The sequence below is a fragment of the Podarcis pityusensis genome (assembly GCF_964106645.2).
Source record: "Podarcis pityusensis genome assembly, chromosome: 1".
Lineage (NCBI taxonomy): Eukaryota > Metazoa > Chordata > Lepidosauria > Squamata > Lacertidae > Podarcis > Podarcis pityusensis.
In genome coordinates this window covers 4,068,586-4,083,625 of record NC_138028.1, presented here as the reverse complement: position 1 = coordinate 4,083,625, position 15,040 = coordinate 4,068,586, and the positions used below count along the sequence as shown (strand labels likewise).

Sequence of the window (15,040 nt, the reverse complement as noted above, 5' to 3'; positions counted from 1 at the left end):
TTACCCTCACAGGTAGATGCCAGTGCTGTTCAGTGTGGGAAGGGACATCACAAGGTGAATGAATGCTGTGGTATCTCACAAGTGGGAAGTTAGGGATCAAGAGGAAGCTGTTGTGCCCCACCTAAGAAACAGGAGAACAATAAGCACCATGAAGGTCAGTCGGGGTTCAAACAGGGAGTCAAACTGAACCAGAGTTGAAACACAGAACACCACCGTACATTTTTAAAATGAAGCCATTATTTGGGAGTCTCTGTTTAAACTTAACACACGACCAGATTTTTAAGTCTTTTTTTTTGGTGGGGAGAGACCAGACATAGTGGTACTCAGAAGGACTTCGATACATTTTGTTCCCGTCTCTGCTTCTCGGTTCTGCTGCCTTTGAGGATGAGGACAAGTAAGACAGATGCAGGCTGCAACTAACCGACAGAACCAGTCCAGCGAAGAAAGGCTCAAGAGGAAGGCACAACTTCTTCTGTACACAGCAGGGCGACTCCCTCATGACATACTGTTCAATCTGACTTAATAGGTCCCTAATGCCAAAGCTGTGTGCCACAAGAATTGCCAGTGTGCTTTAAGCAATATACAGAAAGGCTGATGTGAAGCCGGCTGCCTTTTCTAACCAGCTTTGATGGGGGGTTGGGGAAGGAGAAGTTATTTCTGCAGAGATGTACCAGAATGCCCAAAGCTCAGAAAAGGCTATTCAATGAGTCTCTGCATGAATTTATGTTCTGGCCTTCTTTTCTTCCAACTAGAAGGCATGCCTAGATTAGCAACTGATGCAGTAACACAGTACAGTGGTACCTCGGGTAAAGAACTTAATTCGTCCTGGAGGTCCGTTCTTAACCTGAAACTGTTCTTAACCTGAGGTACCACTTTAGCTAATGAGGCCTCCCGCTGCCACCGTGTGATTTCTCCTCTCATCCTAAAGTAAAGTTCTTAACCCAAGGTACTATTTCTGTAACCTGTAGCATCTGTAACCTGAAGTGTCTGTAACCCGAGGTACCACTGTAGTGGGATCCTCTGGGGGGGATAATTTTTCCTCCTACAAACCCTAAATCGTAAACTTTATCAGGCTTATGAGCAAAAGTGTCTTCAGTGTTAACTCAGCAAAAGCCTGCACTTCAGTACCGAATGTGCATGATCCTCAAAATGCATTTAAGGAGTTAATAAGCACATGGGAGGAGGTTATGTTTAGTTGCAAAGAAAAATCAGCAGGAGAAAGTGAGGAATGTACTTCCTCCACCCTACCCCAAGAACAATCCCCGCCAGCCAAACTTGATTCTGATTCATAGAGCATTTCTGGGGCTACAGAAAAGTTTCCCTGATGTAGCAGTTATAACTTGCCAGCTCACGGTATGGGTTCTGTTGAACCCGAGCATGTTGCCCAAACCTGTACAGCGGTACCTTGGGTTAAGTATTTAATTCGTTCCGGAGGTCCGTTCTTAACCTGAAGCACCACTTTAGCTAACGGGGCCTCCTGCTGCTGCCGCGCCGCTGAAGAACGATTTCTGTTCTCAACCTGAAGCAAATTTCTTAACCCAAGGTAATATTTCTGGCTTAGTGGAGTCTGTAACCTGAAGCGTATGTAACCCGAGGTACCACTGTACTATTATTAGGTTACTCTCAATGGAACCCCTGAAGGCCATTAAGCCCTGCTGCAAATACAACAAAGTAATTTTTAGTACAAATCACACAACAGGTAAGCTGCTGCTCCCCAATCTCTTTCTTGGGGATGATTATGCTGCTCAGGAATGCAGGCATCTCTTCATTACTGTGATGGGGGGCCCACTCCTAAAGTAGGGTTGCCATATTCCGAAGACCAAAAACCCGGAAACCCCCCATAGTTGGGGCACCCTCCCACCATCCCGCATCTCTGTCACTCACCCCTGCCTGCCGCAGACCCCTTCCTCACCCCCTCCTTCCAATCCCTCTCTTACCTTTGCTGTCTTCGGCCTCTTGCTCTCTTTTCATGGCACAGGCCAGGCGCTCCTCCTGGAAGGCCAGGCTGGCCTTCCCCAGGCCACGGCCAGCCTCCGTCGCCTCTGGAGAAGCGGCGCAGGCCAGGCACATTGGTGGCTCTGTGGCTCCAGGGCCTGGAGGCCACTGAGAGGAGGAGGACAGGCATACACACGGCCACCAGAAGTAACAATGCCGTGGCTGCCCCTTCCTTCTGTGACAGCACCGCTGCTTGGCCAGTAACCTCAGCTTGCCAAAAACAAAACCCTGGACATTTTTTTTATAAAATCCACCTGGGAAGTGATCTTACCCTTGAAATCCCAGACGGGTGTGGGAAATTCCACATGTATGGCAACCCTACCTAAAAGAGACTAGGTTCATGGGAACACATTACATCAGAGCTCAAGGTTTCTTCACTGGCTTTCTAGGCATAATTCAAAAATTTGAGGCTCAACAACTTGGACTGTAGACACAATACAGACCACCTACTTTCCTGACCTGCCCCAAGATCTATTGAGAGGATTCTGTTAACAATGCTGCCCATATAACTGGCTTTGAGCTGGATGGGGAATCAATGCCTTTTCATGACACAGTCGTAAAACCATTGCACAGTGGACAGAGCTGTATTACAAATGCCACTACAAATAGTTAGGCAAGAAGACCAGTGCCTTCTGATATTGCCATTTCTAAACAATCTGTAGATTAACATTAATGTATTTTATCTGCCTTTATTCACAATTTTAAAATAGAGGCAGCCACCCAGTTTGTTCTTGATTACTCTTAAACTCTGTTCTACAGCATGAGACAGTCCCCAGACTGGGGAGGAAATCAGAAAGAGATGTTTATTTCATAATTGTTTATTTACCGATGATAAAAAATTGCACATAGACAACTTGCACTTGAGGAATGCTGATTTTGTGTGCTTAATAATTTATTATTAATGTGCTTAATGTGCAGAATTATTTCAAAGCATGTTGGGCTGCTCCTGGTCACAGCAGAGTCGAGAAATGGAAGCTCATGAATGAAAAGTCATTCCACGCTTCCCCTGCTGCAAAGACTGACGTAAACAGAGCTGGTTTCTGCTCTGAGGCCAAGTCTGAGGACCTAGCTATCATGTTTCCCACTAGGCATCTGCGCTCCAATCACAATTCACCTCCCCGTGAGCGTCTAGGAGGAACAAAGCGCAATTCCTGTAATATCTACCACAGAAGTTAGCTGACCACATTAACTGAGCAATATCCTCTTTGATTTACAACAGAATTCTATCTAAGCATACTTTAGATCAAGGGTTCCCAAACTGTGGTCTGCAAATCACTAGTGGTCTGCAAGCTTCATTCAGGCGGTCCAGTTTCTGCAAAAAATACAATTAAATATCCTGCAGCAGTTTTCAAGTGGTCCACTGGAAAAAAAATCACTTAGGAACCACTGCTTTAGACCCAAAGACCATTATACTAGTTGCCAGAGACATAAAAGCCACTTGTGTACACAGGTAACAGCACTTAGCCAGAGACACCATCACCCCTATTTACATATAGAAAAGCTACTTAAAGCTGCGGGGGCGGGGGGAGTGTCAATCAAACACTTCAGCAAAAGCTGAGTGTCATGTGTGTCCCTGTTTCTTTGTAATGAACGAAATAACTCCAGAAATAGCTCAAAGTGCGTAACACTTAAGGTTAGGACAGCAGTCAACTGACCTTGGACAAATATTGCAAAATGTTCCATGGAACTACGAATGACCTTCTCCCAGTGATGGGTTTCCTTGAACTGTAGAACAGGATCATCTGACAGGAAAGGCACGAGTGCTATCTCCTTATTTTAGTTTCTGTTTATCTAGTTCGTACATTTTCATCCCACTCTAATCAAGGAGTGCAGGGCTGCATACACAGCCCAGCCCCACAAGCAGCTATGAAGTAGGCTAGGCTGAGAGACTGTCATGGGTGCAGGGCCAGCCAGTATGCTTTATGGTGAGGAGGGACCATGAACCTGGGTCTCTGCTGCCTTAGTCCAACTGCAACACCACGAGGACTCCTTACTTCACAACCCTGCTTCACACACTTCATTTAGAGCCCTGTAACTTTATTTAACAACCAGCATTTGCCATTTAGAATTACTGTTTGTGCTTTATTTAAATGAATGTCAAACAAAAATTGCAACTGTCTATGGCCTATCCTTAGACATTTGTGATAAATGGCAAGGCAATTTGGTCAGCCTCTTGACTATCATTTAGTATGTTCAGATAACAATACAAACTATAAATGATTCCAATATAGACAACTTTAACAAAAGAATGGCATTTTCTTGGGTTTTGGGTAATAAGTGCAAGTCTCTACATTCAATATTTGAATGGGGCACTGATTGAGAGGAAGCGTATTTCATGTGTGGACTCAGCAGGGTGGGAAATGGGCATGTTAACAGGTCTTCCATTAGAAGTCCTTCTCTCCAATCCAACAAGTACGCTCTATTTCTCCTTGACATCTGCAGATGAGGCAATGGAAGCACTGGACTAGTGTCTTGCCTTGGTAATGGACTGGATGAGAGCCAACAAACTGAAACTCAATCCAGATAAGACTGAGGCACCAGATGGGTGGGCCTGCTCTTGATGGTGTAACACTTCCTCTGAAGGAGCAGGTTCGCAACCTGGGGGTACTCCTGGATCCTTTCCTGTTGCTTGAGGCTCAGGTGGCCTCAGTGGCCTGGAGCACCTTCCATCAGCTTTGGCTGGTGGCCCAGCTACGCCCCTATTTGTATAGGGATAGCCTAACTACTGTTGTCTATGCTCTGGTAACCTCAAAGTTAGATTGCTGCAATGAATTCCATGTAGGGCTGCCTCTGAAGTCAATTTGGAAACTTCAGCTGGTGCAGAATTCAGCGGCCAGGTTGCTCACCGGAGCAAGACGGTTTGAGCATATTACACTGATCCTGGTCCGATTCCACTGGCTACCAATTAGTTTCCAGTTCCAATTCAAAGTGCTGGTTTTGTCCTATAGGACCCCAATACCTCAAGGACCACCTCTTTCCATTTGAACCTACCCAGACCCCAAGATCATCTTCCCAGGCCTTTGTTTGTGTGCCTCCTCCTCTAGAGGTCCAGAGGGTGGCAACACGAGAACAGGCCTTCTCTGCAGTGGCTCCCCGTCTGTGGAATGCTCTCCCCAGGGAAGTTCGCCTGGCACCTTTATTATACACCTTTAGGTGCCAGGCAAAAACGTTCCTTTTTAAACAGGCCTTTGGTTGATTTGACTGACTTCCTATACGCTTTTAAAATGTGGGGGCTTTTTTGGGGGGGGGGAGGGTTATTGGGTTGCTGTTTTATTTTTATTTTATAGTTTTATATTTTGATTTTATTCTGTGAACCACCCTGAGACCTCCGGGTATAGGGCAGTATATAAATTCAACTTACAACAACAACAGGACTGACCTGCTGGGAGCCTGAAGGGTCCTGCCCTTCTTCTCTCCACCTGGCTTGGGACGGGGCCTGACAAGCTCCATAAAGGAGTGCTGCTGCTGCTGGGCAGAGAGGGCTCCGCTTTTGTTTTCTTTTTGTTTTTAAATAGCTTTTATTTTTTATCTATGTCATTTGTAATTGTGATCGGTATTAATGCTGTATTCTTAGTTTTAGATTTTATGATTTATGAGGAAATTGTTTTCCATTTGGTTGTGTACTTTTTGATGTGTTTTATTTGTTGTTTATAACTTTTGTTATGTTGGTAATTATGTAAACCTTCTCATGTTGCAAGCCGCCTTGAGCACTGTTTTAACTATGGAAAGGCGGCATACAAATAAAATGATGAATGATGAATAACAACAACAAGAGGGATCATTTCCAAAACTGCATAAATTACCTTTTTGGGAACTGAAGTTACATCCTCCCTGCTTCCATTTCCTCAGCAAACTATTGATTGGCAGGATTTTATCTATTCTAAAAGGGCTCCATTTGGCGTGACCCTGCTGCTCTGTGCACAGCCCCATAGAGGATCAGTCCTAATTTGTTGCAACTATCAGATTTCTAAAGGGAAGGCTGAATTCTTGGGAAAGTGTTAGAATTTTGCAACTTCCAAGGCCAAGAGTACCTTGGAATGTGGAACACTGTGACACTGCAAAACTAATATTCTTCTTGGCTCTAATATTCTTCTTCTGAAGTTGCTAAAATCTCTGCCTTAAGTTCACTTTTAAGAGTGCAATCGTAATACTTACTTCTCAAAAGGTTTATTATAACCTATATACTCCAGAAGAACATAAGCCAAACAAAATTATTTAAAGATCAAGCACAACAGAATTGAAGAAAAATATTTAAAACTTGCATTCCTCCTCGTCTCACAAATTATTATTAGAATGTATAAATTTCCTTTCATCTCATTTATGGTTGAGCTGCCAGAATAATCTCTACCAGTAAATGCTTAATGAGACTTTCTTCCAACTGTTAAAGAGTTATGGAGGGCACAAACATTGGCTTCTAGTAGCAGCTGGCAGGACTGTGTGGATCTTTTCTTGTTTTCTGAATGCACTGCTGCTCTGCATTAAGAAAAAGGAACTGGGAGATGGTGCAAGCACAGTGCAGACTCAGCAGTCGGAACATTCGACTGGCTTCTGCCATGGCATCCACACTGAGCTCCCCCTATCAGTAAGTGGCAGCGACACATGTGCTCAGAAGTCTGGGGAGCAATACAGCCCCACCCATGTAGTCCTGACAGCCACTACTGTTGCTTCAGATATAGCCACTTAACAATAGTCTAACTCAGTTCTAACTGTACAGGTGGGAGTAAGTCATCCCCAGCCACCAGACATAACTGACATCCGTATACTGAATATAATCTTGCACATAGGCCCCAAGTAAACATTACATCCAAAGCAGAGAAATTAGCTTGGAGGCAGGGCAGTCAAGATCCTTTTCAGAGATGTGTCCAGCACCATCACTGTACAGCTTCCACAGTACTCTGAAGATGTACCTCTGAGATGCGTTTTTTAAGACCCACCCTATTCTTCTACTGAAAATGGGTTTAACTGATTTCAATATTGCATTTTTATATTGTTCTAACTTTCTGTCATAATACCACCCCACTCTAGATGTACCAGAGTTAATGCTTATCCAACATCAGTCTTAACAGCGAGGCATGTTCAAATTTTCCATCCGGAAGACATATCAGTATAAACCTACTACCCAAAACAGAGTTCAATAACTACAATGAAGCTGGGCTCAAGCCGCAACCCAAAAAATGAAATTACTTAACAGATGTGTAAAAAACACATAAAAACTATAAAAATAATATTTTATTCTGTACTATCTGCCCAAACTCCCACTTTTAACTCTTTGTTTTCTAGTGCAAATCTTGAAAAGTCAGGGTCAAACTATTTTACCAAGACTTAAGTCTGCAAAATATTTTGTTTATTGGAAATTAAATGGCAAGTACAAAAAAACCATTTACTTTGCTGCTGGGCATCAGCCCTAGAGGAGGAACCAAATAGTCAGCACCCGCTTTTCTTCTAGCAGCAGCCCATCACTAAGGCCACAACTTGGCAAAGCAACAGACTTGGAGCTTAAATAATGATAAATAGTTGTGCTGATAAGTTGAAAGGCTTTTAAAATAAGCAGGGTGATGCAACGCATACAGCCAAACCTGTACTACTGTCCAGGGCACTCAAACTTGGGGAGAGCTCTGCAGTTTGTCTTGCCCAAAGCAATTGGGTCTTATTGCGCAAGATAAACAATGCAACTGAAGCAATGTCAAACTGACCAGTCAAATATTACCAAAAAAGTCAAGTATTTTTAAAACAATGACTTTATGAGAACAAAAAGGAAACATTAACTGTCAACAAGTTTGATACTCAGTGCTTTTTTCCAGGGAGTACCCAAGGGTATGTAGTACCTGCACCTTTTTGTTGTTGTTGTTAAAAAGTGTGGCACCTACAACTTCATGGTGAGTACAGTGGTACCTCTAGTTATGAACTTAATTCGTTCCGGAGGTCCGTTCTTAACCTGAAACTGTTCTTAACTAGAGGCGTGCTTTAGCTAATGGGGCCTCCTGCTGCTGCCGCTGCACCGCTGCTGCACGATTTCTGTTCTCATCCTGAAGCAAAGTTCTTAACCCGACGTAATATTTCTGGGTTAGCGGAATCTGTAACCTGAAGCGTATGTAACCCGAGGTACCACTGTACAGCGGTGCACCTATTTTTCTAGAAAAATGCATTGCTGATACTTACACCAATTTGAAAAACAAATTAGTTAACTGTTTTGTGAAACAATGATACTAACTCTAAGAAAATTATAGCAAATTATCCACAAAAAGAATTGTTTGGTGATACCTGCAGTTTTGCTGTGTTACTTGATTTGGCCCTGGGCTGTAATGGGGCTAGAGGCAAGAGGCTCTCACACCTGTCCTTGCTAACCAATAGAAAGTAAGCTGTCACCTGGACAGTAGCATTCTTGGCTTTATGGAATACTTGTGGTCAAACTGATTTTTGACTAGTAAACTGACTGGTATGGCCTGCTGATTCTACTAATCACTCTACTCCTGTGAAGTGATTATTCCGAACCTAACGGAGGGGATGTCAAGACTTATCAGTCTGGCCATTTTAAACACTATTTTGTTTGACCACAAAACAACTGAAAGAATACAAGTGAAAATGATTCTACCAAGCCTGGACTGACCCAAAATTAAGAAATATGTATCTTTTGGTCTCTCGTGGTTGATAGGCTGGATTTAAAAATAGTAAAAATCAAAAGGTTAAAAAGTTTCCAGGGGCAAAAAACAACAACAAGCATCTGGGAGGACTTCAACTTAAAGAATGAAAATGGTTTGAAAAACGAGGAAGTTCTCTATTGTGGGTGGGTGTATTTATGGTAACACAAAATAATGCATAATAAAACATGCTGTTTTTGAGAAGTGCTTTGGGGAAGAAACATCACTCAGGTGCAATCCCAGACTTCGTCAGGTGGGGCAGGAAAATCTGAAATTCAGGACAGCTGCTGCTGGTCAGTGTAGGTAATATTGAACTAGAAGAATCAATTGTTCAACTTGGTGTAAGGCAGTTTCCTATGCTCCTAACGATAATAAGAGACTGAAGCAAGTAATGGCTAATCATGCAAAACGCACCATCAAACATGTACACAAAAGGTTATGACTATCATAAAAAGAAACATGAGGCAGGACCATTGATCCAGGCATCCCTTACCCTCTTTTCCATCCAAAGGTTTTGATACTTCCATGTCAAAGTTTTCTTGCAACTGCTGCCCCTTGAAACAGCTGAGATGTTCTTGTTCTATCAAATTGCTTTCTTCTTCTTCTAGCGGCTGCCATGTGCCATCAACAAACCACTGCCCACGCATCACAGGGATCTTCTCAGATTCTGTAAAGGTGACAAACACAGTATATTTTAAGATATAGCAGATCAGTTAATGCAAGAGAAAAAGATGTTTGGGCAAAATCTATCACATCTGTCAGAATGTGACTGCGGTTGCCTTGCAGGGGGCTAAATGATCCCATTCTTACAGTGGCTGGCAGCCCTGCAGTTCCAAGGTATTTGCTCCACTTGAATCGATAACATTATGGGCCCTGTTGCCTTGAGAAAGTCAATACACAGCTAAATGGCAAAGTAGGTTTCAAATAGTCTAGGTTTCAGTATTTTAAAGTACTTTAAAGTGTCAACTACACTTTCCGAATGTCTTTGAAAACCCTAAGTCAACCTTCTTCAACCATTTTGTGTTATACAAACATATCTCACACATGTGTCTTCTGTGTACAAATCTGTTAAAGACATCAGACACAGCAGCTTTACCCACCCACAAAACACATGTAAAAGGAAATGTCTGTCTTTAAAAATTGTAATTTTGCATTAGCTTTACAACAGAAAAGTAACTTTTGGCAACTTGCTATTATGAGGAGGCCACGTTCCCTTTCTGCCATTGGTACAATCTGTATAGTTCACTATTTTAAAAAATTAGCACTGAATTTTTCAGTATTTTGTGTTTCAGTTTTATATTGAACATTGCTTAAAGCAGGCATAGGCAAACTCCGTCCCTCCAGGTGTTTGGGACAACCATCGTCCCAGACCACTGGTCCTGTTAGCTAGGGATGATGGGAATTGTAGTTCCAAACATCTGGAGGGCTGGAGTTTGCCTACGCCTGGCTTGAATACTTGGGCTGGAATCCACCCCCCTCCTTTGCATTTCGCTAGGAGTTTGATCAGGTGGAGCTGTACCTTTGCCATCCTGGCCTCTGTCCATGGACCATTATCAGTGTTGCTCAGCCATGTGCAAGTAGTACTGGTGGGATTTACACCAGTAGTAGCCAACAGAATGCTCCAAACCAGGACATTGGGGGGGGCAGGGAGGGGCCCAACTTGCCTGGGATAAACTTGATCCTGAGCTGGCCCCACTGCTATCACTTGGTAGCACTGGGTCATAGCTGGGCCTAATCACTGCAGACAGTGAATTGTTATATGAAGTCCTATGTCCTCTGTCACAAAATGCCACTGTAGCGCATCGTCCTTTCATTTCAATGGAGCTTGCATGGGGGATTTTCTTAATGCTAATCCTCAGACTCACACTCTGTAAAGACCAGCTCTTGGAGCTTTGTTGAAGCTGTGCCGCAATGGTGGAAGGCACCCTAAGGTAGAGTCATTGGGAAGCAGAACAGGTAAGACAAGCAGCAGATGAGTAACACTGAGCAGTCACCTGCTAAAAGCAGTCTCAAGTTGCTTATCTGAGAGGAAAGACTCATGAAGGAAGGAAGATTCCGCAACAGGGCAGGGCAGGGTTTACCAAAGTACAATTATGCTGTGATACTAGGGACTAACTATAGAGACTCCTACAGAGGAAAAAGACCTTACTTATTACTACGCCAGCTGTCATTTTAGTTCAGTAAACACAAAGAGCTACCCAAGGTAAGGAGGTCACTACTACTTTAAATTACTGGGATGCTTTCTGTCAACACCCTTAATCTTCTCAAGATCAAATGCTTACTTCCGCTCTGAGCACAATGCTGCTTTTGATGCTGGCACCCAGGAACCTCTCTCCCCAAAGCTTGGAAATCCCTCTGTGAACAGCATATGCTACTTTTTTAAACATCTGCCACCCAGATTTAATGAGAAGGAGAAATTACTTCCAAAATGAAAAGCAACACAGCAGGCCACCATTTTCACTCTCTACTTTGTTTATGTTTACTGTTTCTCCCCTCTGCCTTCCCCAAGCTTTTGTTTTCTTGCTGTTCCTACAGGTTACAGCAGGAAAAATTAAAGCAATTGATCTTGCTGTATCCATGCCAAGAAAGTCAACTACCCACTGGCAAATTACTCAATAAGGTCCATTTTCTCCACTCTCATTCCAGCAGATAAATGGCTGCAAAAGCAAGAGCACTGTCAGGGCTGAATGTGCTCTGCCTCAAACACTCAGCACCAGGGAAACCACATTCTGCTTCCAGAATCTGTGAAAATGTCCATACAACTGCTCATTTATTTCTTCATTTATTCTGCTTACAAAAGGGGATTTTAAACATAGACAGCGGAGCATATGGAGATAGTGCATAAGGGCCCTTTCTCCATATGTGACATTAACAAGAAGGATGCAAATACAGAGTTGAGTAGTAAATAAAATCCCAGTCTTTGACCAGTGGAAGCTCAGAGAGACCCTTATCTGGCTTCTGAGATGTGGGCGGTCTCTGATGACAGGTTCAAACTTTTCTCTGCTGAAATCAGGGTTAGAAATCATCTGACCCCAGTGCAAAATTATGCACTATATATATATTTCTTATGTACTCTTGCTGACCACAAAGAAGGAAGACATCAAAAAAATCTGTCAAGTAAGGAAGACCAATCTACAGTGTAATAACCAAGCTGGTGGTGGAGCTATATGGTGACCACAGTTGCACACAATGGTTCTGGTCTTCTACCGAAAGGCAATTTAGGATAAAGACAGTAGATGAAGATCTAGATAATTGTTTGTGAATAAACTGTTCAATCCAACAAGATGTACAAATGAGTGTTATAAACCACCAAGCTCTGGTTTTCAGTGGAAGAATCCAAGAGGCAACTGGAAATCAAGGAGTTACTATCAGTTAAGGTGTCTGGGTCTCTTTTTGTCCCTTGGATGCAGAGACCAAGCTTTTAAAATTATCAGTTAAATTCTATAGACACTTAGCAGTGCAAGACTAGCAAGGTTTAGGCCAAGAAACAAAGAGTGTATTTAGAACTCACAAGCAAAACTTAAGAACCCTAAAACAACTTTTTTTAACCCAGTAATCAAATAATTAAATTATTAAAAATGAGAATGAAAACACATGCTAGCCTAGTTTAATAATGTCTGGGCTAGCCAAGACACAACTTGTGTGATCTTTGGGGTAGCATTACCGTTGCAAAGAGAAATCTCAGTAGCAAACTAAGTGTGTCACATCTGCCCCATTCTCAAAGTGGGACAGAGGCTTGATTTTTATTTCAAAAGATGTGTGTGGGCGAGAACACCTAAATCCTCCCATTGCCTTATCACCTTACAGCATTTAACTCAAGGCACTTTTCTCTCAGCAAAGTCACAGTGGGTTGGGAGAAAAGAGGCTAATGCCATGCACTGTGGGGAGCTAAGACAGAAGAGAATTCAGCTGCCCACACCGACATATCCATTATGATGTAAACATCAAACACCCACCCCCACTTTATACACAAATGGGGCAGATACATGAACAAACAAACATGGCTGCCTATGCATAATTTCAGGCAAAACAAAGAATTTGCCTAATGAGAAAATCCAGTATAGATGACTTTGGTAAGAACACAAGAATATATTCAGTCTGCAAAGTGGGAGAAATAAAGAGATCCCTCTTCACTCTGCCTGGATTGTGCAAAGACAAGCAAAGAAAGGTGCTGTCTCATTCATTCCCTGCCCAGTGAAGTCTGCATGAGCCATCATCCACCTCTCCTCTTGACATAATGATTGATGGTACTGACATTCATAGACCTTAAGGATACCGCAGGCTAACAGGATTGTGCATGCCTGCTCCACCATCAGGCAGAGACAAAACTAAGTGATTCAGTCTCAGCTGCCTTTAACCCTAACTCAAGAGTGCACATTCATGTCCGCAGGATAAAACAAATTTCTTAATTAATTCCTACTAAAGATGTGCAAGGGCCTATATTACTGGGTTTGGCTCACAAAGCACTAGCAGCTTAATGAAGGACAAGAGACATGCAAACTCACAATTAACCTTTCAACATAAACAAGAAGTTCTGGTAACTCCTGGTCCATAAAGTGGTAAGAAAACTGATGCTGCCCTGCAGGAGGCTCTGGACAGCAAGATGGTGCTAGATTAGGGTGTGATAAAGACGTTCCTTTCCCTTCCCTTTACTTTTTCACTTATATTGTTATTAAGCAATGATGTAATGCTTCATTTTCAATGTATTGTTTCTTAAGAACTTGTAATTTTCATTTGTTTGTTGTTCTGAAAACCACATTCTTAATTAAATCTGCCTAAAATAATACATACTTCCAGAGAAAGGAGAGAAAGAAAAGGAGCTGCAGTTGAAAGTAGAGCAGAACAGACAAAGGGAGTAATCCAGACTGTGTTTCCACAGAAGTCTCAGAATGCAATACAGATCATACATGTTTCCCCAGAAAAGCAAAGGGCAACTCTTTGTCCTTATAGCTGCAAAGTGTATGGCCAATGCCTCCCCAGTGTAATCTCGCAAGTTAAGAGAGACTTTGCTCTAAAACTTCATGCCACTACTTGTGGCACCAGGGAGAGAGACAATTATGCAAAAGAATACACACTGCAAACAAGACTATGCAGAGTAAAAAGAATGCAAATACAAATCAGTTTCTTACTGCAGAGTTTATCTTACGTTGGCACAGCATTCTAACAACATTTTTAGGGACAGAGTACATGCAGGCTTTGGGAACAACAGCCAGTCAACTTCCATACCTGTCTTTTGTTCACACTCAGGCAGCCTTTCTCAACCTATGGGTCCCCAGATGCTGTTGAACTATAAGTCCCATCAACCCTAGCGAGCAAGGCCAGAGCTCAGGGATGATGGGAGTTGTAGTCCAACAACATCTGGGGACCCACAGGTTGAGAACCGCCGGTTCACAGAAAGGAGTGCAAAAGGGCTGGAGCTTGAAGGAAATGCAAGCCATCTCTTTAGGATTGCAATGGGCAGAGATGAGGGAGGTGCCACGATAGTGGAAATTTTTGTACAGGAATAGAAATCATAGTTCCTCAGAGCAGCAGGAGTGTAGTTTGGAAAAGGGAGTAGGAGGTTACGTACAGATGTTATGATTTAGCTTCCTGCCTAGGTAAGTGATCTGGGCACATGAGAACAGGTACGAACTGAATAAGAAGGAAGTAGCTGACTTGAAAAAGAGCAGGCACAGGACCTCCCTGCGACATGTATAATCTCTCTCTCTCTCTCTCTGTGTGTGTGTGTGTGTAAGCATAAGCCATGTGAGAAGCAGATAAAGGAATGCTTAAGGAATAAAATTATGGAGATGGGAAGCACAATGAAACCTTATGGCAAGGGTGCTGAACAAAAAGAAAATGCAGTAATAAGTCAGGGTGCTGATAAATGCTTAAAACTGGTGCAGGACCTTTGGCCCTCCAAATGCTGCAGAACTTGAACCTTCTTCAAACCAGGTCATTTGCCATGCTTCCAAGAGCTGCACTTCAGCAACATCTGGAGGACTAAAGGTTCCCCACACCTGGTTTAGAACATCACTTGCTTAGGAGGGAAAAGGAGAAAAGTGGAAGGGTTAAGCAAGACTTCAGGACTGCGGGTCTCTGATAAAATGGTCATGAAAGCAGAGCAAAAGGAAGGTGACAGCTGGCCAAGGATCCAGGAGTCCCTGAGCATCCACCCTTTGGCGTGCCTAATTTTTCCTGTTGCAAGCCTCCAGGCAGGACATTGTGCGCCTCCTTTAAAAAATAAATTAAGAGCCTTGAGAATCAAGCATCACTGAACTGGTGGAACCAGCTGCCAACGTCAACGTGCAAGGGAAGAACCGGTAGCACCAGGGTTCCAGCCCGATCCTCCCGGGCAGGTTGACTCTGAAGCCAGACCCCACCGGGTTTAACGGGACTTGAGCTCCTCAGGCATCCCCTGGCTAATG

The 15,040-nt window shown here is 43.1% G+C and overlaps 1 protein-coding gene across 5 annotated transcripts in view; it reads right to left on the bottom strand.

The window, feature by feature from the left end:
- DDHD1 (DDHD domain containing 1) overlaps positions 1–15,040 on the bottom strand; it is a 39,609-nt gene that overhangs the window by 23,322 nt on the left and 1,247 nt on the right. For all 5 annotated transcript variants that reach the window (XR_013989482.1, XM_081016381.1, XM_081016380.1 and 2 more), the window contains exon 2: positions 9,127–9,300. Coding sequence is in view for 4 of the 5 variants with exons in the window: in XM_081016381.1 (XP_080872507.1) it covers positions 9,127–9,300 (174 nt within the window). In the remaining variant the exon portion in view is untranslated. The remainder of the gene's footprint in view (positions 1–9,126; positions 9,301–15,040) is intronic.